The sequence below is a fragment of the Strix uralensis genome, unplaced genomic scaffold, assembly GCF_047716275.1.
Source record: "Strix uralensis isolate ZFMK-TIS-50842 unplaced genomic scaffold, bStrUra1 scaffold_508, whole genome shotgun sequence".
NCBI lineage: Eukaryota > Metazoa > Chordata > Aves > Strigiformes > Strigidae > Strix > Strix uralensis.
In genome coordinates this window covers 1-27514 of record NW_027437102.1, presented here as the reverse complement: position 1 = coordinate 27514, position 27514 = coordinate 1, and the positions used below count along the sequence as shown (strand labels likewise).

At 61.5% G+C, this 27514-nt stretch overlaps 3 protein-coding genes across 8 annotated transcripts; all 3 read right to left on the bottom strand.

Moving 5' to 3' along the window:
- Window positions 1-15: 15 nt before the first annotated feature.
- On the bottom strand, window positions 16-7020 carry LOC141939023 (eukaryotic translation initiation factor 3 subunit C-like; the record flags this gene model as incomplete). The annotated part of the gene is made up of 4 exons (XM_074858047.1): window positions 6895-7020; window positions 2438-2541; window positions 1068-1209; window positions 16-42 (listed from the first exon to the last, which is right to left on the bottom strand). Coding segments are annotated over exons 1-4 (282 nt in total), but the record flags the coding sequence as incomplete, so codon positions are not given.
- Window positions 6999-13828, bottom strand: LOC141939025 (eukaryotic translation initiation factor 3 subunit C-like). Of its 3 annotated transcripts, none has more exons than XM_074858054.1 (9): window positions 13698-13773; window positions 12085-12198; window positions 11932-11997; window positions 11668-11857; window positions 9747-9872; window positions 8957-9008; window positions 7340-7448; window positions 7140-7263; window positions 6999-7042 (listed from the first exon to the last, which is right to left on the bottom strand). In XM_074858054.1, exons 2-7 carry the CDS (start codon window positions 12180-12182, stop codon window positions 7351-7353), a joined length of 630 nt encoding a protein of 209 aa, XP_074714155.1. In that variant the 5' UTR covers window positions 12183-12198; window positions 13698-13773; the 3' UTR covers window positions 6999-7042; window positions 7140-7263; window positions 7340-7350. The 3 variants fall into 3 exon arrangements, with proteins under 3 accessions (XP_074714155.1, XP_074714154.1, XP_074714153.1); XM_074858053.1 differs by having other exon boundaries at window positions 13704-13756; XM_074858052.1 differs by lacking the exon at window positions 6999-7042 and having other exon boundaries at window positions 7158-7260; window positions 13698-13828.
- A 25-nt stretch (window positions 13829-13853) lies between these two features.
- Window positions 13854-27204, bottom strand: CLN3 (CLN3 lysosomal/endosomal transmembrane protein, battenin). 4 transcript variants are annotated; one of them, XM_074858048.1, is made up of 16 exons: window positions 26826-27204; window positions 26647-26679; window positions 25400-25454; window positions 25229-25313; window positions 24609-24659; window positions 24071-24150; window positions 23882-23967; window positions 22873-22945; window positions 21174-21317; window positions 19457-19619; window positions 19294-19362; window positions 18074-18129; window positions 17881-17974; window positions 16463-16603; window positions 14514-14690; window positions 13854-13958 (listed from the first exon to the last, which is right to left on the bottom strand). In XM_074858048.1, exons 1-16 carry the CDS (start codon window positions 27202-27204, stop codon window positions 13881-13883), a joined length of 1764 nt encoding a protein of 587 aa, XP_074714149.1. In that variant the 3' UTR covers window positions 13854-13880. The 4 variants fall into 4 exon arrangements, with proteins under 4 accessions (XP_074714149.1, XP_074714151.1, XP_074714150.1 ...); XM_074858050.1 differs by having other exon boundaries at window positions 14514-14653; XM_074858049.1 differs by having other exon boundaries at window positions 26647-26676.
- Between the last annotated feature and the right edge of the window lie 310 nt (window positions 27205-27514).

Genomic DNA, 27514 nt, shown 5'->3' with positions numbered 1-27514 from the left:
GACCCACAGCCTGACCCATGGACACTTCTGCCACAGCTCACGCTGCACGGGGGCAGCTCTGACCCACAGCGCCCCACAGCCTGACCCATAGTGACCCACAGCCTGCCCCATAGCGCTGCCCCACACCCTGACCCACAGCGACCCACGCCCTGACCCACAGCGACCCGCAGCCTGACCCACAGCGCCCCATACCCTGACCCACAACCTGCCCCATAGCGCTGCCCCACAGCCTGACCCCAGTGACCCACAGCCTGACCCACAGCCTGACCCATAGTGACCCACAGCCTGACCCACATCCCGCCCCACAGCCCAAACAACCCCCCCAAACCCCCTTCTCCACCCCTTCCACCCCTCCCACGACCCCTCAACCTCCCACCCCACGTCTCCTCCTGCCCCACATCCTGCCCCACATCCCGCCCCACATCCCTGCCCCATAGATCAGTGCCCCACAGCTCTGCCCCACACCTTCCACACCCACAACCGCCCCCATCACTTCTCCAACCACCCCACGACCCCTCAAGCTCCTGCCCGTCTCCTCCAGCCCCACACTCCACCCCACACTCTGCCCCACATCCTGCCCCATAGATCGCTGCCCCATAGCTCTGCCCCACACCTTCCACAGCCACAACAACCCCCTCAAACCCCCTTCTCCACCACTTCTAACCCCCCCATGACCCCTCGACCTCCCACCCCACGTCTCCTCCTGCCCCACACCTCTGCCCCACATCGTGCCCCATAGATCACCGCCCCACATCCTGCCCCACACCTTCCACAGCCACAACAACCCCCTCCAACCCCCTTCTGCACCCCTTCCACCCCCCCCCACGACCCCTCAACCTCCTGCCCCACAGATCGCTGCCCCACATCCCGCCCCACATCCTGCCCCATAGATCGCTGCCCCATAGCTCTGCCCCACACCTTCCACAGCCACAACAACCCCCTCAAACCCCCTTCTCCACCCCTTCCACCCCCCCCACGACCTCTCGACCTCCCACCCCACGTCTCCTCCTGCCCCACATCTCCGCCCCACACCTCCGCCCCACATCCTGCCCCACATCCCGCCCCACCTTCATGTAGGTGGCCAGGTTGGGGTTGTAGTCGTAGAGGGACGCGATGATGTTGAACTTGATCTTCACCTCCAGCGCCACCCCCAGCCCGTTCTCGTTGGCGATTCCCACCAGCAGCTGCAGCAGCTCGATCTGCGCCGCGCTATGGGGCAGCAGCGCTATGGGGCAGCCCCACACCGAGCCCCCAAACCCCCCGGAACGCCCCAAAACCACACCAAAACACCCCAAAAACACCCCAAAAACACCCCAAAACGCCCCAAAAATGCCCCCAAAACCCCCCTGAAATACCCCAAGAACCCCTCAAAACGCCCCAAAATGCCCCAAAATGACCCCAACACACCCCAAAACGCCCTGAATTCACCCCTAAATCCCCCAATTACCCCCAAACCCCCCAAATTACCCCAAAATCCCACAAATTACCCCAAAATCCCACAAATTACCCCAAAATCCCACAAATACACCCCAAAACTTACCCCCAAAGTTCCTGAAATTCACCCCAAAATGCTCCAAATTCACCCGCAAATTTACACCAAATCCCTAAACTCACCCAAAATCCCTGAATTCACCCCAAAACGCCCCAATTCACCCCCAAACCCCCCATTACCCCAAAATCCCAAAATGCCCCAAATTCACCCCAAATTCCCCCAGAATCCCACAAATCCACTCAAATTTGCCCCAAATACCTGAATTCACCCCAAAATCCCCAAGTTCACCCCAAAATCCTCTGAATTCTCCCAAATTCCTCCAAATTCCCAATTCACCCCAAACTCCCCCAAATTCACCCCAAATCCCTCCAAATTCCCAATTTACCCCAAATCCCCAAATTCACCCCAAAATCCCCCAAATTCACCTCAAAATCCTCTGAATCACCCAAATTCACCCCAAAATCCCCAAATCCACCCCAAAATCCTCCAAATTCATCCCAAAATCCTCCAAATTCCCAATTTACCCCAAATCCCCAAGTTCACCCCAAAATCCCCCAAATCCACCCCAAAATCCCTGAATTCTCCCCAAATTCCCCCCCAAATCCCCAAATTCATCCCCAAATTCCCAATTTACCCCAAATCCCTGAATTCTCCCCAAATCCACCCCAAAATCCCCCAAATTCACCCCAAATCCCTCCAAATCCCCAATTTACCCCAAATCCTTAAATTCCCCAAATTCACCCCAAAATCCTCTGAATCACCCAAATTTACCCAAAATCCTCAAATTCTCCCCAAATCCCTCCAAATCCCCCAATTCACCCCAAATCCCTGAATTCACCCCCAAACCCCCCCAACCTCCCCCCCCGACCCCCGAGCTCAGCCCCCGCCCCCCTCCGGCGCCCCCCGGGTGCCCCAAATCCTCCGGAATTCGCCCCAAAACCGCACCGGTCCGTCCCCTTCTTGCCCCGCGCCTGCAGGATCTCGTTGAGTTTCTTGACCACGACGCTGTGGGTGATCTCCGTCCCCTTCGCGAACATCTTGGGCTTCTCCTGCGCCCCACGGGGGTCACTTGGGGGCACCGGCCCCACGGCGCCGCCCCCACAGCACCCCAAAACCCCCAAAACCCCCAAAACCCACCAAAACACACCAAAATGGCCCCAAAAATCCCCCAAAATGCACCAAACTGCACCAGAACAGCCCCAAAACCGACCAAAAACCCACCAAAATGACCCAAAAACCCGTCTAAAGACCCCCCAAAATCACCAAAATATCCCCAAAATACTCCAAAACTCCATCAAGTTACACCAGAAAAACCCCAAAAACATCCCAAAACCCACCAAAAAGGCCCCAAAAATCCCCCAAAATGCACCAAAACCGCACCAGAACGGCCCCAAAACCCACCAAAAACCCACCAAAATGACCCAAAAACCCGTCTAAAGACCCCCCAAAATCACCAAAATATCCCCCAAATACTCCAAAACTCCATTAAATTACACCAGAAAAACCCCAAAAACACCCCAAAAGCCCCCAAAACCCACCAAAAAGGCCCCAAAAACCCCCAAAATGCACCAAAACCGCACCAGAACGGCCCCAAAACCCAACAAAAACCCACCAAAATGACCCAAAACCATTTCTAAAGACCCCCCAAAACCACTAAAATGGCCCCAAAATACTCCAAACCTCCATCAAGTTACACCATAAAAACCCCAAAAACATCCCAAAACCCACCAAAACCCACCAAAATGGCCCCAAAAATCCCCCAAAACGCACCAAAACGGCCCCAAAACCCAACAAAAACCCACCAAAAAGACCCAAAAACCCGTCTAAAGACCCCCCAAAATCACCAAAATATCCCCAAAATACTCCAAAACTCCATCAAGTTACACCAGAAAAACCCCAAAAACATCCCAAAACCCACCAAAATGGCCCCAAAAATCCCCCAAAATGCACCAAAACCGCACCAGAACGGCCCCAAAACCCACCAAAAACCCACCAAAATGACCCAAAAACCCGTCTAAAGACCCCCCAAAATCACCAAAATATCCCCCAAATACTCCAAAACTCCATTAAATTACACCAGAAAAACCCCAAAAACACCCCAAAAGCCCCCAAAACCCACCAAAAAGGCCCCAAAAACCCCCCAAAATGCACCAAAACCGCACCAGAACGGCCCCAAAACCCACCAAAAACCCACCAAAATGACCCAAAACCATTTCTAAAGACCCCCCAAAACCACTAAAATGGCCCCAAAATACTCCAAACCTCCATCAAGTTACACCATAAAAACCCCAAAAACATCCCAAAACCCACCAAAAACCCACCAAAATGACCCAAAAACCCATCTAAACACCCCCCAAAATCACCAAAATGCCCCAAAAACACATCAAAATACCCCAAAACCACCCCAAAACCCCCTCAAAATGCATCAAAACCACCCCAAAATAACCCAAAACCACTTCTAAAGACGCCCCAAAAACCACCAAAATGAATGCCTCAAAAACCCACCAAAATGCCCCAAAACCACTCCTAAATACCCCAAAAACCACCAAAACGCCCCAAAAGACCCCAAAACACCCTCAAAATGCACCAAAAACCCACCAAACCAACCCAAAATCACGTCTAAATACCCCTAAAAAATCATCAAAATGGCCCCAAAACGCCCCAAAAACCCACCAAAATAACCCAAAACCACTCCAAAACACCCTCAAAATGCACCAAAACCCCACCAAAACGGCCCAAAACCAGTCCCAAAGATCCCAAAAACCAGCAAAATGGCCCCAAAATCCCCTCAAAAACCCCTTAAAACACCCCAAAATGCCCCAAAACTCTAAAAACCCCTCAAAATGCCCCAAACGCCCCCAACCCAACGTCCCCAAAATCCCCCAAATTTACCCCAAATCCACCCCCAAATCCCCTGAATTTGCCCTCAAAATCCCAAATTTTCTCCCGTTTTCCCCCAAACCCCTGAATTCTCCCCGAAATCACCCAAAACCTCCCAAATTCTCCCCGAAACCTCTCGCTCACCCAAAACCTCTTAAATGCACCCCAAATCTCCAAAATTCACCAAAACCCCCCGAATTCTCTCCAAAACCTCCAAAACTCACCCAAAATCCCCAAATTCACCAAAAATCCCTGAATTCTCCCCAAATCTCCCCAGCTCACCCAAAACCTCCCAAATTGACTCAAAACCCTGAAATTCACCCAAAATCTCCCAAATCTCTGAATTCCCCCCAAAATCTTCCAAATTCTCCCTAAAACCTCCCAAACTGACCCAAAACCTCCGAAATTCACCAAAAATCTCTGAATTCCCCCCAAATCCTCCCAAATTCACCCGAAATCCCCCAAACTCCCCCAAAACCCCTGAATTCTCCCCAAACTCCCCCAAAATCTCCCAAATTCCCCCCAAATCCCTGAATTCATCCCAAAATCTTCAAAGTTTTCTAAAACCTCCCAAATTCCCCCAAAACCTCCTTAATGGACTCAAAATCCTGAAATTCACTCCAAATCTCCCAAATTCACCCAAAATTTCCCAAATTCCCCCAAAACCTTCCAAACTCACCCAAAACTTCCTTGACTCAAAATCTCCCCAATTCACCCCAAAATCCCTGAATTCCCCGAAATCTCTGAATTCACCCAAATCTCTGAATTCACCCCAAAAATTCCAATTCTTTCTAAAACCTCCCAACTTCATCCAAAATCTCTCAAACTCACCCAAAACCTCCCAAATTCACCTGAAATCTCCCCAATTCACCCAAGTTCACCCCAAATCTCCCAAATTCACCCACAATCTCCCCAAATTCACGAAAAATCCTCCAAATTCACCCCAAATCCCCCAGATTCACCGAAAATCCTCCAAAATCCCCCAAAATCCCCAAATTCACAGAAATTCTTTCAAAATCCCCCAAATTCACCCAAAAGCTCCCAAAATCCCCCAAATTCACCGAAAATCTCCCAAATTCACCCAAAATCTCCCAAATTCATTGAAAATCCCCCGAATTCACCCAAAATCCTCCAAAATCTCCCAAATTCACCGAAAATCTCCCAAATTCACCCAAAATCTCCCAAATCCCTGAAATTCACCCAATATCTCCCAAATTCACCCAAAATCCCCCAAATTCACCCCAAATCCTCCAAAATCTCTGAAATTTGCCCAAAATCTCAGAAATTCACCCAAAATCTCCAAAATTCAGCCCCAATCCCCCAAATTCAGCCTAAATCTCCCCAAATCCCCCAAATTCACCCAAATCCCCCAAATTCACCCCAAATCCTCCAAAATCGCTGAAATTCACCCAAAATCCCCCAAATCTCTGAAATCCACCAAAAACCCCCCAAATTCACCGAAAATCTCCCAAAATCACCAAAAATCTCCCAAACTCACTGAAAATCCCCGAAATTCACCTGAAATCTGCCAAAGTCAGCCCAAATTCACCCCAAATGCCCCAAATTCGCCCAAATGCACCCCAAATCTTCCAAAATCCACCAGATTCACCCAAAATACTCCAAAACCTCCCCAATTCACCCAAATTCAGCCAAAATCCCCCAAATTCACCCGAAATCCTCCAAAATCTCCAAAATTCACCCAAATTCCCCAAATTGAGCCCAAATCTCCCCAAATCCCCCAAATTCACCCCAAACCTCCCAACTCTCCCCTGTCCCCCTCCCTCTCCCCTCCCCCCCCATCACCCCCCCCCCATCCCCACCTTGACCATGGGGGCCCCTCCCCACTCCCCCACCCCCTCCCCTCTCCCCCTCCCCAACCCTCTCCCCCTCCCCCCCTCCCCTCTCCCCTCTTGCCCCTCCCCCTCCCCTCTCCCCCTCCCTCCCTCACTCCCCCACCCCCTCCCCTCTCCCCAACCCTCTCCCCCTCCCCCCCCAACCCTCTCCCCCTCTCCCTCTCCCCCCTCCCCTCCCCTCTTGCCCCTCTCCCCACCCCCTCCCCTCTCCCCCTCCCCTCAGCCCCTCCCATCTCCCCTCCCCCCCCACTCCCCCTCCCCTCCCCTCTCCCCCCTCCCCACTCCCCCAGCCCCTCCCTCCCCCTCCCCCTCCCCTCTCCCCCTCCCTCCCTCCCCCCCCACTCCCCCACCCCCCTCCCCACTCCCCCTCCCCCCTCCCCTCTTGCCCCTCCCCACTCCCCCTCCCCTCTCCCCCTCCCTCCCTCACTCCCCCACCCCCCTCCCCTCCCCCCCCCCGTCCCCCCCAGACCCACCTTGACCATGGGGGCCCCCCCCCTCCCCCCCCCCCCTCCCCCCTCCCCCCCCCCCCTCCCCACCTCCTCCTCTCTCCCCCTCCCTCCCCCAGCCCCTCCCCTCTCCCCTCTCCCCCCTCCCCTCTCTCCCCCCTCCCACCCCCTCCCCTCTCCCTCTCCCTCACCCCCTCCCCCCCCCCGTCCCCCCCAGACCCACCTTGACCATGGGGGCCCCTCCCCTGACCCTCTCCCACTCGCCGCCTTCCTCCCCCTCCTCCTCCTCCTCCTCCCTCCGGCTCTTCCTGTCGTGTTTCTTTTTCGCCTTTTCCTCCCGTTTTTTCTCGCCGCTTTTCTTATCCTCATCCCTGCAGCGGGGGGGGGGGGGGGAGGGGACACCCCCACCTCTTAGAGGCCGCTCCCCTCCCCCTCCCCGCACCCCCGTTTTTGGGGCGAAAAACCCACTTTTTGAGAAACTTGGAGGCCAACGACGTGTATTTCCCCTCGTCTCGTCCGACTCCGAGTCCGACCCCGACTCCGACTCCCCCCAATCTTCCTCCGAGTCCGACTCCTCCTCCTCCTCCTCCTCCTGGGGGGGGGAGGGGCACTTAGGGGGCAGCCCCACACCCCCCCCCGAGCCCCCCAAGTGCCCCTCCGCCCCCCACCTCCAGCTTCTTCAGGCCCCGCCCACGGGCGTCGCCCCCGGCTCCTTCCTCTTCAGGAACGCGGCGTCGTCCTCGTCCGAGGAGGGGGAGGGGGAGGAGGAGGAGGAGCCTGCGGAGGGGGAGGGGACGGAGGGGGAGGGGTCACCCACACACTGCCCACACGGCTTTGCCCCGTTTTGCCCGCTTCTCACCCCATTTTTTCCCCGTTTTTTCCCGTTTTCCCCCATTTTTCACCCCATTTTTCACCCATTTTTCCCGTTTTTCCCCCCATTTTTTTCCCCATTTTTTCCCCATTTTTTCCATTTTCCCCATTTTTTTCCCCATTTTTTCCATTTTCCCCATTTTTTTCCCCATTTTTCACCCCATTTTTTCCCGTTTTCCCCCATTTTTTTCCCCATTTTTTCCATTTTCCCCATTTTTTTCCCCATTTTTCACCCATTTTTCCCGTTTTCCCCATTTTTTTCCCCATTTTTCCCATTTTCCCCATTTTTTCCCCATTTTTTCCCCATTTTTTCCATTTTCCCCATTTTTCACCCATTTTTCCCATTTTCCCCATTTTTTTCCCCATTTTTTCCCCATTTTTCCCATTTTCCCCATTTTTTTCCCCATTTTTCCCATTTTCCCCGTTTTTCACCCCATTTTTTCCCCATTTTTCCCATTTTCCCCGTTTCTCACCCCATTTTTTTCCCATTTTTCCCATTTTCCCCGTTTTTCACCCCATTTTTTCCCCATTTTTCCCATTTCTCACCCCATTTTTTTTCCATTTTTCTCGTTTTCCCCGTTTTTCACCCCATTTTTACCCGTTTTTCCCGTTTTCCCCATTTTTCACCCCATTTTTTTCCCATTTTTCCCATTTTCCCCATTCCTCACCCCATTTTTTTCCTGTTTTCCCCATTTCCAACCCAATTTTTTCCCATTTTTCCTATTTCCCCCATTTCTCAGCCCATTTTTTTTTCCTGTTTTTCCCTGTTTTCCCCATTTCTCACCCAATTTTTTTCTCGCTTTCCCCGTTTTCCCCATTTTTCACCCTTTTCTTCCCCATTTTTCCTGTTTTCCCCATTTTTCACCCCATTTTTTTCCATTTTTCCCATTTTCCCCATTTCTCACCCCGTTTTTTCCCCATTTTCCCCATTTTTCATGTTTTCCCCATTTTTCACCCCATTTTTTCCCATTTTCCCCGTTTCTCACCCCATTTCTCATTTTTCACCCATTTTTCCTGTTTTCCCCATTTTTCCCATTTTTTTCCCCATTTTTTCCATTTTCCCCATTTCTCACCCCATTTTTTCCCCATTTTCCCCATTTTTCACCCCATTTTTACCCGTTTTTCCCGTTTTCCCCATTTTTCACCCCATTTTTTCCCGTTTTTCCCATTTCCCCCATTTCTCCCCCATTTTTTTCCCATTTTCCCCATTTTCCCCCCGTTTCCCCCATTTCTCCCCCATTTTTCACCATTTTCCCCGTTTCTCCCCCCATTTTCCCCCCCATTTTTCTCCCCTTTCCCCCCCCTCCCCCTCCCCCCTCCCCCCACCCCTCCCCCCATTTCTCCCCATTTTTCCCCTTTTTCCCCCTTTTCCCCCCCGTTTCCCCGTTTTTGCCCGTTTTCCCCCCATTTCTCACCCCCCGACTCCCGACTCTTCTTCTCCTCGTCCTCGTCCGACAGTTCCGGGTTCTGCCCCGACACCGGGGGGGGGCAAAACACTCACCCGCGGCCCCTCCCCCACCCACGGCCCCTCCCCCACCCCCGGTACCTGCTGATCCCCCTCCCCCAGCCCCTCCCCCCCAACTCCCAGTTGCCCCTCCCCCACCCACCAGTACCCACTGATCTCCCCCCCAGCCCCTCCCCCTCCCCCCTTGGCCCCTCCCCCTCCTTCCAGCCCCTCCCCCCTCCCCACCCTTGCCCCTCCCCCACCTGCCAGTACCTGATCTCCCCCCTTTGCCCCTCCCCCACCTGCCGGTACCTGATCTCTCCCCCAGCCCCTCCCCCCTTTGCCCCTCCCCCAGCCCCTCCTCCTCCTTTGCCCCTCCCCCTCCCCCTTTGCTCCTCCCTCCAGCCCCTCCCCTCCCACCTTTGCCCCTCCCCCTCTCCCCAGCCCCTCCCCCTTTGCCCCTCCCTCCCAGCCCCTCCCTCTCCCCAGCCCCTCCCCCTCTCCCCAGCCCCTCCCCCCTTTGCTCCTCCCCCTCCCTCCAGCCCCTCCCCCCCCCTTTGCCCCTCCCCCTCCCCCTTTGCTCCTCTCCCCAGCCCCTCCCCCTCCCTCCAGCCCCTGCCCCTCCCCCCGTGGCCCCTCCCCCACCTGCCGGTACCCGCTGATCTCCCCCCCCAGCCCCTCCCCTTCACCCCTCCCCCTCCCCCCTTTGCCCCTCCCCCTCCCTCCAGCCCCTGCCCCTCCCCCCGTGGCCCCTCCCCCACCTGCCGGTACCCGCTGATCTCCCTCTCGAAGTCCCGGTTGTGTTTCCGCAGTTTCTGGCGCAGGGAGCTCAGCGCCTTCGCGTTGTTCTTGTTCATCTTCTTCTTCCCCTCCTTGTCCTCCCACAGCTGCCGCAACGACCCAAAACCGCCCAAAATCAACCCAAAATCACCCCAAAATATCAGCCACAAATCACCAAAAAATAACCCAAAAAATAACCCAAAAATCACCCAAAAAAATCACCAAAAAATCACCAAAAAAATCACCAAAAACTCACCCAAAACTCACCCAAAACTCACCCAAAACTCACCCAAAACTCACCCAAAAATCACCCAAAACTCACCCAAAACTCACCCAAAAATCACCAAAAAAATCACCAAAAAACTCACCCAAAAATCACCAAAAAATCACCAAAAAAATCACCCCAGAATCACCCAAAAATCACCCCAAAATATCAGCCACAAATCACCAAAAAATAACCCAAAAAATAACCCCAAAATCACCCAAAAAAATCACCAAAAACTCACCCAAAACTCACCCAAAAAATCACCAAAAAATCACCAAAAAGATCAGCCAAAAATCACCAAAAATCACCCAAACCCCCAAAACCGCCCAAAAAACGCCCAAAATATCACCAAAACCACCCAAAAAAATCACCCAAAAAAATCACCCAAAAATCACCCAAAAACCAGCCAAAAATCATCCAAAATCACCCAAACCCCCAAAACCGCCCAAAATATCACCAAAACCACCCAAAAACCACCCAAAAACCACCCAAAAATCATCCAAAATCACCCAAACCCCCAAAACTGCCCAAAATCACCCGAAATCGCCCCAAAACCACCTAAACCCCCTGAAACACTCCGAAAACACCCAAAATATCACCAAAACCACCCAAAAACCACCCAAAAAATCACCAAAAATATCAGCCAAAAATCAGCCAAAAACCACCCCAAAACCACCCATGAATCACCAAAAAAATCACCCAAAAAAATCACCCCAAAATCACCCCAAAAACTCACCCAAAAATCAGCCAAAACCCGCCCAAAAACATCACCAAAGAATCATCCAAAAAATCACCCAAATCACCCCAAAATCCACCCAAAACCTCACCCCAGAATCACCCAAAAAATCACCCAAAACCACCCAAAAATCACCCCAAAAAATCACCCAAGACTCACCCAAAGAATCACCCAAATCACCCCAAAATCCACCCAAAATCTCAGCCAAGAATCACCCAAAAAATCACCCAAAAAAAATCACCAAAAACTCACCCAAAACCAGCCCAAAAATCACCCCCCAAAAATCACCCCAAAACCACCCAAACCACCCCAAACTCCCCAAATCGGCCAAAATTCAGACACAAAAATGAAGCAAAACCCCCAAGTTTTACTCCTGCCCCACAGATTTCCCAAATCGGACAAAATTTGACGTAAAATGACCCAAAACCACCCCAAATCTTCTCCCTCCCCCACAAACACCCCAAATCACCCCCAATTTCCCCCTAAAACCCCCCAAAACCCCCCAATTCTTCCCCTGCCCCACACATCCCTGCCCCATAGATCCTGCCCCCCAACTAACCCCATTCCCTCATTTCAATAATTCTCTAATTACCCAAAAAATACAAAACCACCCCAAATCTCCTTCCTACCCCACAAACCCCCCAAATCACCCCCAATTTCCCCCCAAAACCCCCCAATTTCTTTCCCTGCCCCACACATTTTCTGCCCCATAGATCCTGCCCCCCAACTAACCCCATTCCCTAATTACCCAAAACCACCCCAAACCTCCTTCCTACCCCCCAAACACCCCAAATCACCCCCAATTTCCCCCCAAACCCCCCAATTTCCCCCCTGCCCCACACATCCCCGCCCCACACATCCCCGCCCCACACATCCCTGCCCCATAGCTCCCGCCCCACACCTCGTTCAGATAATCCTCCAGGTCCGCCAGGATCCTCACGTAGAACCGGGGCACCCCCTCCTTGTCCACCACGCACTTGGCCTTGGCGTAGGCCCGGCCCAGCAGCTCGAACTCCTCCAGGCACTTGGTCACGTCCCGGATTTTCATCGCGTTTCGGATCGTTTTGATCAAATTCGTCAATTCCTCGAATCTATGGGGCAGAACCGGCTCAGCCCCACAGCGCCAGCCCCATAGCGCGCGGCGGGGTGGGGGGGGGGACGGTACCGTTTATCCTTCGCGCTCCGCACGACGCGTTTGGTGTCCTCCTCGTCCTCGCTCAGCAAAATGGGTCTAAAACACCCAAATTCGGCGTTAAAAAAAAAAAAATCTCTAGGGCTGCCCCATAGCGCTGCCCCATAGCGCTGCCCCATAACTCACTTGCTGTAGTTGCCCCCCACGGGTTTGGCCACTAATTCGTCGCCCGAAACGGACGATTCGGATTCGCTGTCAGAGCCGGTGGTGAAGAAACGCGACATGGCGGCGGTTGGGGGGCTGGGGAGGGGGGTGGGGGGAGTTGGGGGGCTGCCCCATAGCCAGGGGGTGCCCCATAGCCAGGGGGTGCCCCAGAGATTTTGGGGCTCTGGAGAAAGGTGTTGCCCCACGGCGAGGTTTTGTGCCCCCCCCCCCCCCCCATCTTTGGTGCCAGGTGCTGCCCCACACATTCCCCAGCCCCATAGATTCGCCCTCACCCCATAGATTTTTGGGCCCCATAGATTTTTGAGCCCCATAGAAAGCTCCTTCCCAGCCCCACATATATCCCCAGCCCCATAGATTGTTCTGTCCTATGAATCTGCCCCATAAATCTCTCAGCCCCACACATTCCCCAGCCCCATAGATTTGTCCTCACCCCATAGATTTTTGGGCCCCATAGATTTTTGAGCCCCATAGAAAGCTCCTTCCCAGCCCCACATATATCCCCAGCCCCATAGATTCTTCTGTCGCATACATCTGCCCCATAGATCTCAGCCCCACACATCCCCAGCCCCATAGATTCACCCTCACCCCATAGATTTTTGTGCCCCATAGAAAGCTCCTTCCCAGCCCCACATATTCCCTCTACCAGCCACACACACCTCCCCCAGCCCCATAGATTTCTCTCCTATAAATCTGCCCCATAGATTTCAGCCCCACACATTCCCCAGCCCCACAGATTCGCCCTCACCCCATAGATTTTTGGGCCCCATAGATTTTTGAGCCCCATAGAAAGCTCCTTCCCAGCCCCACATATATCCCCAGCCCCATAGATTCTTCTGTCGCATAGATCTGCCCCATAGATCTCAGCCCCACACATCCCCAGCCCCATAGATTTGCCCTCACCCCATAGATTTTTGGGCCCCATAGATTTTTCTACCCCATAGACCCCTCAGCCCCACAAGTTCCCCAGCCCCATAGATCCACCCCACACATCCCTCGGCCCCACAGATCCACCCGCCCCCCCCTTAACTCCTTCTCCCCACAGACTCCCCCGCCCCATAGATCCACCCGCCCCACACCTCCCGGGCCCAGCCCCACAGCTCTGCCTGCCCCACAGATCCCCCCCAGCCCTGTAGTGACTCCCCCAGCCCCATAGATCGCTCTCAGCCCCATAGATTCTCCCTCACCCGCACAGCGACACCCCCCAGCCCCACAGATCCCCCCCCAGCCCCACAGATTCCCCGCTCGACCCCTCCCCCACCCCCCACCACCGCTCGCCCCTCCCCCCACACCCTCCCCCAGCCCCACAGATCCCCCCAGCCCCACAGATCCCCCCAGCCCCATAGATCCTCTCCAGCCCCATAGATCCTCCCCCCAGCCCCATAGCGACCCCCCAGCCCCATAGATCCCCCCTCAGCCCCACAGATTCCCCGCTCGACCCCTCCCCCACCCCCCACCACCGCTCGCCCCTCCCCCCACACCCTCCCTCCGCCCCATAGATCCTCCCCAGCCCCATAGATCCCCCCCAGCCCCATAGCGCCCCCCCCTGCCCCACACATCCCCTCCCCCCCCCTCACTCGCACGCGGCAGCTCCCGGCCGATCGCGCACAGACGCCGCTTTGGTCGCGCCCGGAAGTGACGTCACCGCGTGACCCCGCCTCTTCCCCCCCCCGCGCGCGCAAGGCCCGACGGGAAACGCCGACCCGGAAGCGGAAAAAAAAGGCCAAAACGGGTAAAAAAACCCCCCAAGAAACTCGAGTTTATTTGGGGCGGAGTTGGGGGGCGCGGCCCCTCCCCCCCCCCCGCTGTGGGGCTCGAGGCGGCGCCGTGGGGCGGAGCTGGGGGAGGGGAGAGGGGGAGGGGCCGCTGTGGGGCGGACCCACAAGTTCAGCCCCTCCCCCCCCCCCCCCTCTCGCTATGGGGCCCAGTTACCCCTCCCCCGCTATGGGGCAGACCCCTAAGTCCAGCCCCTCCCCCCCCGCTATGGGGCAGACCCATAGGCCCCATTTACCCCTCCCCCGCTATGGGGCAGAACTCCAAGTCCCAGCCCCTCCCCCCAGTCTATGGGGCAGACCCCTAAGTGCAGCCCCTCCCCCGCTATGGGGCAGACCCACAGCGCCCATTTACCCTTCCTGCGCTATGGGGCAGACCCCTAAGTCCCACCCCTCCCCCGCTATGGGGCAGAACTCTGACCCGCAGCCCCTCCCCCCCACTTTATGGGGCAGACCCCTAAGTTCAGCCCCTCCCCCCACTCTATGGGGCAGACCCCTAAGTCCCACCCCTCCCCCGCTATGGGGCACAACTCTGACCCCCAGCCCCTCCCCCCCACTCTATGGGGCAGACCCCTAAGTCCCGCCCCTCCCCCGCTATGGGGCGGCGCCGTGGGTCCGTACCTGCCCTCCCCCGCCGTGGGTCAGGCCGCCCCACAGAAGATCCTGTGGACCCCCAGGGCCGCGCCCCCGGCCAAGGCCACGCCCCCCGTGTCGGCCCCCGCGGCCACCGTCAGCGCCAGGGGGCGGAGCCGGGGCCCCGCCTGCGGCACAGGGACGTGGGGGGCTGCCCCATAGATCCTGCCCCATAGAGCCCTGCCCCATAGAGCCGACCCACAGAGCCCCAAGCCACAGCCCCTGCCCCACATCCCGACCCACGGATCCCCGACCCACATCCCTGCCCCATAGATCTGACCCACAGCCTGACCCACAGATCCCTGACCCACATCCTGCCCCATAGATCTGACCCACACATCCCTGACCCATAGATCTGACCCACAGAGCCCTGACCCACAGCCTGACCCATAGATCCCTGACCCACATCCCTGCCCCATAGATCTGACCCACAGATCCCCAACCCACACCCTGACCCACAGAGCCCTGACCCCCATCCTGCCCCATAGATCCCAAGCCACAGCCCCCTGCCCATCCTGACCCATAGATCTGACCCACAGATCCCTGACCCACATCCTGCCCCATAGATCCCAACCCACAGATCCCTGCCCCACATCCTGACCCATAGATCCCGACCCACAGATCCCTGACCCCCATCCTGCCCCATAGATCCGACCCACACAGCCCCGACCCACAGCCTGACCCACAGATCCTGACCCACAGATCCCTGCCCCACATCCTGACCCATAGATTTGACCCACAGAGCCCCAACCCACAGCCTGACCCACAGATCCCCGACCCCCATCCTGCCCCATAGATCCCAACCCACAGCCCCGTGCCCCACATCCTGACCCATAGGTCTGACCCACACATCCCTGACCCATAAATCCGACCCACAGATCCCTGACCCACAGCCTGACCCACAGATCTGACCCACAGAGCCCTGACCCACATCCTGCCCCATAGATCTGACCCACAGATCCCCAACCCACAGCCTGACCCACAGATCCCGACCCACAGATCCCTGACCCACATCCTGCCCCATAGATCCCGACCCACAGATCCCTGACCCCCATCCTGCCCCATAGATCCGACCCACACAGCCCCGACCCACAGCCTGGCCCACAGATCCTGACCCACAGATCCCTGCCCCACATCCTGACCCATAGATTTGACCCACAGAGCCCTGACCCACATCCTGCCCCATAGATCTGACCCACACATCCCTGACCCCCATCCTGCCCCATAGATCCCAACCCACAGCCCCCTGCCCCACATCCCTGCCCCATAGATCTGACCCACAGAGCCCTGACCCACGGCCTGACCCACAGATCCCTGACCCACAGTCTGCCCCATAGATCTGACCCACAGATCCCTGACCCACAGCCTGACCCATAGATCCAACCCACAGAGCCCCAACCCACAGCCCCTGCCCCACATCCCCACCCATGGATCCCCGACCCCCATCCTGCCCCATAGATCCGACCCACACAGCCCCGACCCACAGCCTGACCCACAGATCCTGCCCCACAGATCCCTGCCCCACATCCTGCCCCATAGATCCGACCCACAGAGCCCCAACCCACAGATCCCTGCCCCACATCCTGCCCCACAGATCCTGCCCCACAGATTCCCCTGACCCACATCGTGCCCCACACATCCTGCCCCACAGATCCCGACCCACACACGCCCCTCCCCCCACCCCTCCCCACCCATTCCTGCCCCACATCCTGCCCCACACATCCCCTCCCCCATTCCCCTGCCCCCCACATTCGTGCCCCACACCGCCCTCCCCCCACCCTGCCCCCCACCCCTCCCTGCCCCACACGTCCCTGCCCCACAGATCCCCTCCCCCATCCCCCTACCCCCCACATTCGTGCCCCACCCTCCCCTCCCCCCACCCTGCCCCACCCCCCTGCCCCACACATCCCGCCCCACACATCCCGCCCCTCCCCCACCTGCAGCTCCACGTTCTCCATCGCTCCCACGTAGGCGGCTCCGCCCACCAGCCCCTCCCCCGCCACCAGCGCCAGCAGCAGCCCCGCCCCCGGCAGGAAATTGACAACGACGGCGGCCAATAGGAGCGCGGCCAGGAGCAGCTGGGGGAAGGGCGGCCTCAGCGGGGGAGGGGCGCTATGGGGCCGCCCCATGGATTCGAGGGGAGGAATCTATGGGGCTGCCCCATGGATTTGCGGGATCTATGGGGCTGCCCTATAGATTTGGGAGGTGGGGGGAGCGATCTGTGGGGCTGCCCCATGGATTCGGGATGGGCAGAAACATCTATGGGGCTGCCCCATAGATTCTATGGGGCAGACATCGCATTTTCAGTGGGTAAAGAACCTGCTATGGGGCTGCCCCATAGATTGTGGGGGTGGGGGGCAGAGATCTATGGGGCTGCCCCATGGATTTGGGGGATCTATGGGGCTGCCCTATAGATTTGGGAAGTGGGGGGAGGAATCTATGGGGCTGCCCCATGGACTTAGGATGGGCAGAAACATCTATGGGGCTGCCCCATAGATTCTATGGGGCAGACATCACATTTTCAATGGGAGAAGAAGCTGCTATGGGGCTGCCCCATGGATTTGGGGTGGGGATCTATGGGGCAGCCCCATGGATTTGAAAGTGAATCTATGGGGCAGCCCCATAGATTTGGGGGGTGGGGGGAGAGAGATCTATGGGGCAGAAAACTGGTTTTCAGTGGGGGAGGGGCCCGCTATGGGGCTGCCCCATAGATTTGGGGTGGGGGAGGGGCGTGCTATGGGGCCACCCCATAGATTCAGGATTGGGAGAGGAATCTGTGGGGCAGACACCACATTGGGGGGCACGCTATGGGGCTGCCCCATAGATTTGGGGTGCGCAGGAAAAGATCTATGGGGCACAAATTGGGGGGGGGAGGGGTGTGCTATGGGGCTGCCCCATAGATTTGGGGCAGGGAGAGGAATCTATGGGGCAGAAAACTGGTTTTCAGTGGGGGAGGGGCACACTATGGGGCTGCCCCATAGATTTGGGGTGGGGGGAAAGATCTATGGGGCTGCCCCATAGATTCTATGGGGCAGACATCAGGTGTTCAGTGGGAGAAGCGCCTGCTATAGGGCTGCCCCATAGAGTTGGGGGGGAAATCTATGGGGCACACACCCAGTTTTCCCCACTATGGGGCTGCCCCATAGATTCTGTGGGGCACAAATTGGGATTTCAGTGGGGGAGGGACCCGCTATGGGGCTGCCCCATAGATTTTGGCAGTGCGGGGACCAAAATCTATGGGGCACAGACCCAGTTTTTAGAGGGAAAGGGTTCGCTATGGGGCTGCCCCATAGATTCGGAGGGAGCAGAAGATCTGTGGGGCTGCCCCATAGATTCTGTGGGGCAGGGCCGGTACCTGCAGCAGCGCCAGGACCCCGATGCGGCGCACGCGGAGGCGCCGTGGGGCAGAGCGGGAGGCGAAGACGCCGGCCTGGTAGAGGAGCTGAGCGCTGTGGGGCAGAGACGGGGGATGTGTGGGGCAGCCCCACAGCGCGTGGGGGGAGGGGGGGGGAGTGGGGGGAGGGGTGGGGGGTGGGGGAGGGGCAGACCTGCGGTACTGCTGGGCGGGGCTCAGGGTGGAGGAGGGGAAGTAGATGAGTTCCAGCTGTGGGGCAGCGACCCATAAGTGTGGGGCAGGACCCATAAGTGGAGAGCTGGGGGTCTGCCCCATAGCGACCCCCCAGTTCTGCCCCACAACCACGCCCCCACCCCCCAACCGTGCCCCATAGCGACCCCCCAGCCCCCCACCTCTGCCCCACAGCACCCCCCAACCCTGCCCCATAGCACCCCCCCAGCCCCATAGAGACCCCCCACGCCCCAACTCGGACCCACAGCACCCCCCAACTCCCCACTTCTGCCCCATAGCGCCCCCCCAGCCCCACAACCACCCCCCCTGCCCCATAGCGACCCCCCACCCCCCTCCTCTGCCCCATAGCGCCCCCCCAGCCCCACAACCACCCCCCACCCCCCTCCTCTGCCCCATAGCACCCCCCCTGCCCCATAGCGACCCCCCACCCCCCTCCTCTGCCCCATAGCGCCCCCCCAGCCCCACAACCACCCCCCACCCCCCTCCTCTGCCCCATAGCGCCCCCCCAGCCCCACAACCACCCCCCCTGCCCCATAGCGACCCCCCACCCCCCTCCTCTGCCCCATAGCGCCCCCCCAGCCCCACAACCACCCCCCACCCCCCTCCTCTGCCCCATAGCACCCCCCCTGCCCCATAGCGACCCCCCACCCCCCTCCTCTGCCCCATAGCGCCCCCCCAGCCCCACAACCACCCCCCACCCCCCTCCTCTGCCCCATAGCACCCCCCCTGCCCCATAGCGACCCCCCACCCCCCTCCTCTGCCCCATAGCGCCCCCCCAGCCCCACAACCACCCCCCACCCCCCTCCTCTGCCCCATAGCGCCCCCCCAGCCCCACAACTCCCCCCCACCCCCCTTCTCTGCCCCATAGCACCCCCCCCAGCCCCACAACCACCCCCCCTGCCCCATAGCGACCCCCTCACCCCTCCCTCTGCCCCACAGCACCCCCCCAGCCCCACAACTCCCCCCCCACCCCCCTCTCTGCCCCATAGCGACCCCCACCCCCCCGCCCCATAGCGCCCCCCAGCCCAACTCCCCCCCCACCCCCTCCTCTGCCCCATAGCGCCCCCCCAGCCCCACAACCACCCCCCCTGCCCCATAGCGACCCCCCCATCCCCCTCCTCTGCCCCATAGTGACCCCCCCATCCCCCCCCCTCTGCCCCATAGCGCCCCTCCCCCACCCACCAGCCCCTGGTTGATGAAATACTCAGCGAAGTACACGAGGGCCAAGGGCAGCGCCTGGGGGAGGGCGACCTGGGGGGGGGGGGGGAGGGGCGGGGTCACGGGGGGGGGGGAGGGGCGGGGTCATGACCCCACCTTGACCCCGCCCCTCCCCCACCCCCCTCACCTTGGCCGCCGCCCACTTCTGGGCCCGGGTCAAACGCTGGGGGGGGGAGGGGAGGGGCGAGTCCGGAGAGGGGGGGAGGGGCGAGTCCGGGGGGTGGGGGAGGGGTGAGTCCGGGGGGTGGGGGAGGGGCGGGGGGGGAGGGGGGAGGAGCAGGAAGAAGTAGCTGTGGGGGAGGGGAGGGAGGGAAGAGCCAATGGAGAAAGGGGGGGGGGGAGGGGCGGGGGGAGGCCCCTGGGGGGGCTGCCCCATAGCCCCTCCCCCACCCCGCTCTGCCCCACAGCCCCGCCCCCTTCAGCCCCGCCCCCTGCCCCATGGCCCCGCCCCCACCCCACAGATTCAAGCCCACGCCCCTCTGCCCCATAGATCCAGTCCTGCCCCATAGCAACTCCCTCTGCCCCATAGATCCACCCCCTGCCCCATAGCTGCACCCCCTGCCCCACACATCTATGCTCTGCCCCACAGTGCTCCCCCTGCCCCATAGCTCCAGCCCCACAGCCCCACTCCCTGCCCCATAGCGACCCCTTCTGCCCCATAGCTCCACCCCCTGGCCCCACAGATCCACCCTCTGCCCCACAGTGCTCCCCCTGCCCCATAGATCCAGCCCCACAGCCCCACTCCCCACCCCATAGATCCACCCTCTGCCCCATAGCCCTGCCCCACACACCCCACAGCCCCCCCCTCTGCCCCATAGTGACCCCCCTGCCCCACACATTCACTCTCTGCCCCATAGATCCACCCTTGGCCCCACAGCCCCACTCCCTGCCCCATAGATCCACCCCCAGCCCCACAGATCTACCCCTGCCCCATAGACTCAACCCAGGCCCACCCCCTGCCCCATAGTGACTCCCTCTGCCCCATAGATCCACCTTCTGCCCCATAACCCTGCCCCACAGCCCCAGCTCTGCCCCATAGCGACCCCTCTGCCCCACACATCCGTCACCTGCCCCACAGTGACTCCCTCTGCCCCATAGATCCACCCCCTGCCCCATAACCCTACACCACAGCCCCACCTCTGCCCCATAGCAACCCCCTCTGCCCCACAGATTCACCCCTGCCCCATAGATCCACCCCTGCCCCACAGATCCAGCCCCACAACCCCACCCCTGCCCCATAGTGACCCCTCTGCCCCACAGCCCCACCCCTGCCCCATAGCAACCCCCTCTGCCCCATAGCAACCCTCTCTGCCCCACAGATCCAGCCTCTGCCCCACGGCCCCACTCCCTGCCCCACAGATCCACCCCTGCCCCACAGATCCAGCCCCACAACCCCACCCCTGCCCCATAGTGACCGCTCTGCCCCATAGATCCTCTGCCCCATAGATCCTCTGCCCCATAGCCCTGCCCCACACCCCACAGCCCCACCCCCTGCCCCATAGCAACTCCCTCTGCCCCATAGTGACCCTCCCTGCCCCACAGATCCACCCGTGCCCCATAGATCCAACCCCACAGCCCTAGCCCTGCCCCATAGTGACCCCCTCTGCCCCATAGATCCAGTGTCTGCCCCACAGCCCCACTCCCTGCCCCACAGATCCATCCCTGCCCCATAGATCCAACCCCACAACCCCACCTCTGCCCCATAAACCCACCCCCTGCCCCCCAGCTCCAGCCCCACCCCCCCACCTCTGCCCCATAGATCTACTCTCTGCCCCATAACCCTGCCCCCTCGCCCCTCCCCCGCCCCACAGCCCCTCCCCCATCCCCCGCCCCTCCCCCCTTACCTGCCGAGGGTCACCAGGGGCAGCCCCAGGCCGGGCAGCAGCGCGTGGGGGAGGGGCAGCCCCGCCCCCATCAGCCCCGCCCAGCCCAGGGCCCCGCCCAGCCCCGCCCCGCCCGTGCCCGAGGCCCAACACGAGACGCCCACCCTGGGGGGAGGGGAGAGGTGGGGCTGCCCCACTGCGCCCCACGGCCTGACCCATAGAGCCCCACAGCGACCCACGGCCCCACCCCCTGCCCCACTGTGCCCCACAGCAACCCCCAGCCCCACACATCCGCCCCACAGCCTGACCCACAGCGACCCCCAGCCCCACACATCTGCCCCACAGCAACCCACCCCCTGCCCCATAGAGCCCCACAGCGACCCCCAGCCCCACACTTCCCCCCCAGCCCCACCCCCTGCCCCACTGCGCCCCACAGCCTGACCCACAGCAACCCCCAGCCCCACACATCTGCCCCACAGCGCCCCACAGCCCCACACATCTGCCCCAGACCCACCCCCTGCCCCACAGCGACCCACAGCCTGCCCCATAGAGCCCCACAGCGACCCCCAGCCCCACCCCCTGCCCCACTGTGCCCCACAGCAACCCCCAGCCCCACACATCTGCCCCACAGCGACCCACAGGAACCCACCCCCTGCCCCACTGTGCCCCATGGCCTGACCCACAGCGACCCCCAGCCCCACACATCTGCCCCAGACCCACCCCCTGCCCCACTGCAACCCACAGCGCCCCACCCCCTGCCCCACAGTGACCCACAGCAACCCCCAGCCCCACCCCCTGCCCCATAGACCCACCCCCTGCCCCACAGCGCCCCACGGCCTGACCCATAGACCCACCCCCTGCCCCACAGCGCCCCACGGCCTGACCCCCAGCCCCACACATCCGCCCCACAGCGCCCCATGGCCTGACCCATAGAGCCACCCCCTGCCCCACTGCGCCCCACTGTGCCCCACCCCCTGCCCCACAGCGCCCCACAGCCCGACCCACAGCCCCATAGCAGCTCCCCAGCCCCACATATTGCCCCATAGCAACCCCCAACCCACCCCCCATCCCCCTCCCAGCCCCACATGCTGCCCCATAGCGACCCACACCCTGACCCCCAACCCCTCCCCCTGCCCCATAGAGACCCACCCCCTGCCCCACAGCGACCCACGGCTGCCCCACAGCGCTGCCCCACATCCCCCCCCAGCCCCATAGCAGCCCCCCAACCCCTCTCCCTACCCCCCACCCTGCCCCATAGCGCTGCCCCACATCCCCCTCCCAGCCCCACACGTCCCCTCCCAGCCCCACACCCTGCCCCATAGCGACCCACAGCTGCCCCACAGCACTGCCCCACGGCCCCACATCCCCCCCCAGCCCCATAGCAGCCCCCCAACCCCTCCCCTTACCCCACCCCCTGCCCCATAGCGCTGCCCCACAGCCCCACATCACCCCCCAGCCCCACCCCCTGCCCCACAGCGCCCCACGGCTGCCCCATAGCGCTGCCCCACATCCCCCCCAGCCCCATAGCAGCCCCCTAACCCCTTCCCCTACCCCCCACCCTGCCCCATAGCGCTGCCCCACAGCCCCACATCATCACCCCAACCCCACTCCCTGCCCCATAGCGACCCACAGCTGCCCCATAGCGCTGCCCCACGGCCCCACGTCCCCCCCCCAGCCCCCCCCCCCGCCCCATAGCGCCCCCCCCCCCAGCCCCACATACCCGGGGTAGCTCCCGGCGAGGGGCAGCAGCGTCACCTCCCCCAGCCCCGAGGCGGCGCTGGCCAGGAGCACCCCTGGGGGCAGCCCCACACGTCAGCCCCGACCCACGGCCTGACCCACACATCCCCCCCTGACCCACACATCCCCCCCTGACCCACATATCCCCCCCCAGCCCCACACATCCCCCCCCAGCCCCACAGATCCCCCCCAGCCCCACATCCTGCCCCACACATCCCCCCACAGCCCCACATCACCCCCCCACCCCACACATCCCCCAGCCCCATAGATCCTCAGCCCCACATCCTGCCCCACACGCTCCCCAGCCCCACACATCCCCCTCAGCCCCACATCCTGCCCCACACATCCCCCCCGAGCCCCACATCCTGCCCCACAGATCCTCCCCAGCCCCACATCCTGCCCCACACATCCCCCCCAGCCCCACAGATCCTCAGTCCCACCCCACAGACCCCCTCCAGCCCCACATCCTGCCCCACACATTCCTCCCCCCAGCCCCACACATCCCCCCCCAGCCCCCCCCAGCCCCACAGACCCCCCCCAGCCCCACATCCTGCCCCACACATCCCCCCCAGCCCCACATCCTGCCCCACACATCCCCCCAGCCCCACATCCTGCCCCACAGACCCCCCCAGCCCCACACATCCCCCCCAGCCCCACATCCTGCCCCACACATTCCCCCCCCAGCCCCACAGACCCCCCCAGCCCCACACATCCCCCCCAGCCCCACATCCTGCCCCACACATCCCCCCCAGCCCCACATCCTGCCCCACAGACCCCCCCAGCCCCACATCCTGCCCCACACATCCCCCCGAGCCCCACATCCTGCCCCACACATTCCCCCCCAGCCCCACATCCTGCCCCACACATTCCCCCCCCAGCCCCACAGACCCCCCCAGCCCCACATCCTGCCCCACACATTCCCCCCCCAGCCCCACACATCCCCCCCAGCCCCACAGACCCCCCCCCAGCCCCACATCCTGCCCCACACGCACCCCCCAAGCTGGCGGCCACCCCTTTGGCCGAGGCCACCAAGGAGAAGCTGCCCCACATGCAGAGGGCGGAGACGACCACGCGGACGCTGTGGGGCGAGAAAGGGGCCAAAACTGGGGGGCTGGGCCCCCCAAATCCTGCCCCACACCTCCCCCCTCCCCCTGCCCCACACATCTCCGCCCCACACCTACTTGTAGGGCAGGAGGTGGAGGAAAAACGGAGCCGTCACCTTGATGAGGAGCGTGGGGAGGATGTCGGCCAGGAGCACGGCCTGGGGGCGACCCACAAGTTGGGGGGCAGCCCCATAAGTGGGGGGCACCCGGGAGTTTGGGGGTTGGACCCATAGATTGAGAAGGACCCATAGAAATGGGGTTGGACCCATAAGTTGGGGGGTTCTGGGGGGTTTGGGGGGGACCCATAAGTGGGGGTTGGACCCATAAGTGGGGGGGTTGGACCCATAAGTGGGGGGTTGGACCCATAAGTTGGGGGGTTGGACCCATAAGTGGGGGGGTTGGACCCATAAGTTGGGGGGTTGGACCCATAAGTGGGGGGTTGGACCCATAAGTTGGGGGTTGGACCCATAAGTGGGGGGCTGGACCCATAAGTTGGGGGTTGGACCCATAAGTGGGGGGTTGGGCCCTCCCCCACCCCTTAAGCCCCTCCCCCAGCCCCTCCCCCCACCCACCCCTCCCCCCACATCCCCTCCCCCCCCGCCCCTCCCCCCCTTACCCCAGTGGACACGGGGTTACAGTTGTGGGCGGAGCCGTTGCCGGGGGGCACCTGGGGGGGGGGAGGGGAGGGGTGAGAGAATGGGGGGGGGAGGGGCGGGGGGAGGGGCGAAGAAATGGGGGGAGGGGCCAAAAAAATTGGGGGAGGGGCAAAGAAAACGGGGGAGGGGGAGAAACGGTGGGGGAGGGGCGGCCGTAGGGGTGGGGGAGGGGCTAAAAAATGGGGGGAGGGGCAATGGGGGTGGGGGAAGAATGTGGGGGGAGGGGCTAAAAGATGGGGGAGGGGTAGAAATGGTGGGGGGAGGGGCCAAAAAAAAGGGGGGAGGGGCGGCCGTGGGGGGGGGAGGGGCAGAAAATGGTGGGGGAGGGGCAGCTGTAGGGGGTGGGGGAGGGGCAAAAAGGGGGGGAGGGGCAAAATAATAGGGGGGAGGGGCGGCCTTGGGGGGGAGGGGCAAATAAGTGGGGGGAGGGGCACTGGGGGTGGGGTAAGAACGTGGGGGGAGGGGCTAAAAGATGGGGGAGGGGCCAACAAAAAGGGGGAGGGGCAAAAAATGGGGGGAGGGGTGGCCGTGGAGGGTGGGGGAGGGGCAGCCGTGGGGGTGGGGGAGGGGCGGGACCCACCGGCGCCCCCGGGCGGGGGTCGAGGAGGTCGCGGGCGGCGCTGAGCATCAGCACGTAGGGGAGGTTGTTGCAGAGTCCCAGAATCCTTTGCGGGGGGGTGGGGGAGGGGCGATCAGTGGGGCGGGAGGTGGGGGAGGGGGTGGGGCGAGGGGATGGGGGGAGGGGCCTCACCAGAAGGCGGCGCCGTTCCTCCAGGGGGCGTTGGGCGGCTCCGGGGGGGGCGGGGCTGGGGGGAGGGGAGGAGGGGGGGGGGTTAGTTATGGGGCTGGGGGTGGGGCTGGGGGGCAGTTGTGGGGCTGGGGATGAGTTGGGGGGCACGGGGGGGGGGCTGGGGGCTGGTTATGGGGCAGGTGTGGGGCTGGGGGGGGTTGGGGGGCACAGGGGGGGCCTGAGAGCTGGTTGTGGGGCTGGATGTGGGGCTGGGGGTCAGTTGTGGGGCTGGGGACGAGTTGGGGGGCACAGGGGGGGGGCTGGGGGCTGGTTATGGGGCAGGTTATGGGGCTGAGCAGAGCTTGGGGGGCACATGGGGGTCTGAGAACCAGTTGTGGGGCTGGGGATGAGTTGGGGGGCACAGGGGGGGCCTGAGAGCTGGTTATGGGGCTGGGTGTGGGGCTGGGGGTCAGTTGTGGGGCTGGGGACGAGTTGGGGGGCACAGGGGGGGCTGAGGAGCAGTTGTGGGGCTGGTTATGGGGCTGGGGGCTGGTTATGGGGCAGGATGTGGGGCTGGGGAGAAGTTGGGGGGCACAGGGGGGAGCTGAGCAGTTATGGGGCTGGTTATGGGGCTGGGGGTGGGGCTGGGGGTCAGTTATGGGGCTGGGGACAAGTTGGGGGGCACGGGGGGGGCCCAATGATCGGTTATGGGGCTGGTTATGGGGCAGAGGCCGGGTTGTGGGGCAGGTCGTGGGGACACGGGTAGGTTGTGGGGCTGAGAACAAGTTGGGGGGCACAGAGGGGTCCGAGAGCTGGTTGTGGGGCTGGATGTGGGGCTGGGGGCCAGTTATGGGGCTGGGGACAAGTTGGGGGGCACAGGGGGGGGGGCCGAGGACCAGTTGTGGGGCTGGTTATGGGGCTGGGGGTCAGTTGTGGGGCTGAGGATGAGTTGGGGGGCACAGGGGGGGGCTGAGAGCTGGTTGTGGGGCTGGGGGCGGGTTATGGGGCAGGTTATGGGGCTGGGTGTGGGGCTGGGGGGGTTGGGGGGCACGAGAACTGGTTATGGGGCAGGATGTGGGGCTGGGTGTGGGGCTGGGGGTCGGGTGTGGGGCTGAGGACAAGTTGGGGGGCACAGGGGGGTCCGAGAGCTGGTTGTGGGGCAGGATGTGGGGCAGAGAGGGGTTATGGGGCTGGGTGTGGGGCACGATGTGGGTCCGAGGGCGGTTATGGGGCAGATGTGGGGCACGATGTGGGGCCGGGGCTCTCACCCGGCAGCAGCGGCTCCTCCTCCGCCATCGCTGCTGGTGCGGGGGGAGAAAAGGTCATGTGACCCCGCACCCTCACGTGACCCCGCCCCACACGTGACACCCCCCGCCCCACATCTCCCCCCTCCTGCCCCATAGATCCCCCCCAGCCCCACACCGCCCCCCCCCCAGCACCCTCCGACCTGCTCCATCAGCGCCCGGCGTCTCCCTTGGCCGGAGAAAGGGGCGGGAAGACCCCGTGAGGCGTTGACCAATGAGAAAGAAGGGCGGGGAGGGCGTAACCAATGGGAAGGAGGCGTGAGGGAGCGTGGCCAATAGAAAAGAAGAAGGGGCGGGAATTAGGAATGAGTGAAAGGCGGGCAGGGAGGGCCGCGCATGCGCAGAACTGGAAGTGAAGCCGGCACGGAGAGGCCTGCGCATGTGCACACCGACAGGGCAACCGGGCAGCGCCTCCGCGCATGCGCAAGACCGGAAGTGAAGCCAGCGCGGGCGCAGAAGAACCGGGCAAAGCGCCGGGCAAGCCCCTGAGGGAGCCGCCGCCATTTTGGGCGCCGCCGCCATTTCCCTGTCGCCGCTTTTCCCTCCGCCATGGCGCTGGTTTCCGCCGATTCCCGCATCGCGGAGCTGCTGGGGGAGCTGCACCAGCTCATTAAACAGACGCAGGTAAACGCGGGGGGGCCGCGGGGTTTTTTTTTGTCCCGTTTTCGCGGTTTTTAGCCGGTTTTTCTCCCCCCCCCCCCCCCCCTTAGGAGGAGCGGTCCCGCAGCGAACACAACCTGGTCAACATCCAAAAAACCCACGAGCGGATGCAAACGGAGAATAAGAGTGAGGGGAGGAGGAGGGGGGGGGGTGGGGGCGCCCCCAGAGCCCC

Coding starts and splice junctions, on each gene's coding strand:
- LOC141939025 (XM_074858052.1), bottom strand. CDS start 12,182: ATGTCGCGTTTCTTCACCACCGGCTCTGACAGCGAATCCGAATCGTCC. Junction 11,998..12,084: donor GTGGGGGGCAACTACAGCAA/GTGAGTTATGGG, acceptor TGGGTGTTTTAG/ACCCATTTTGCTGAGCGAGG. Junction 9,873..11,667: donor TGGAGGATTATCTGAACGAG/GTGTGGGGCGGG, acceptor TCGTTGCGGCAG/CTGTGGGAGGACAAGGAGGG.
- CLN3 (XM_074858048.1), bottom strand. CDS start 27,204: ATGGCGGCGGCGCCCAAAATGGCGGCGGCTCCCTCAGGGGCTTGCCCG. Junction 24,151..24,608: donor GTAACCCCGTGTCCACTGGG/GTAAGGGGGGGA, acceptor GGTCGCCCCCAG/GCCGTGCTCCTGGCCGACAT. Junction 23,968..24,070: donor CTCCACCTCCTGCCCTACAA/GTAGGTGTGGGG, acceptor CTCGCCCCACAG/CGTCCGCGTGGTCGTCTCCG.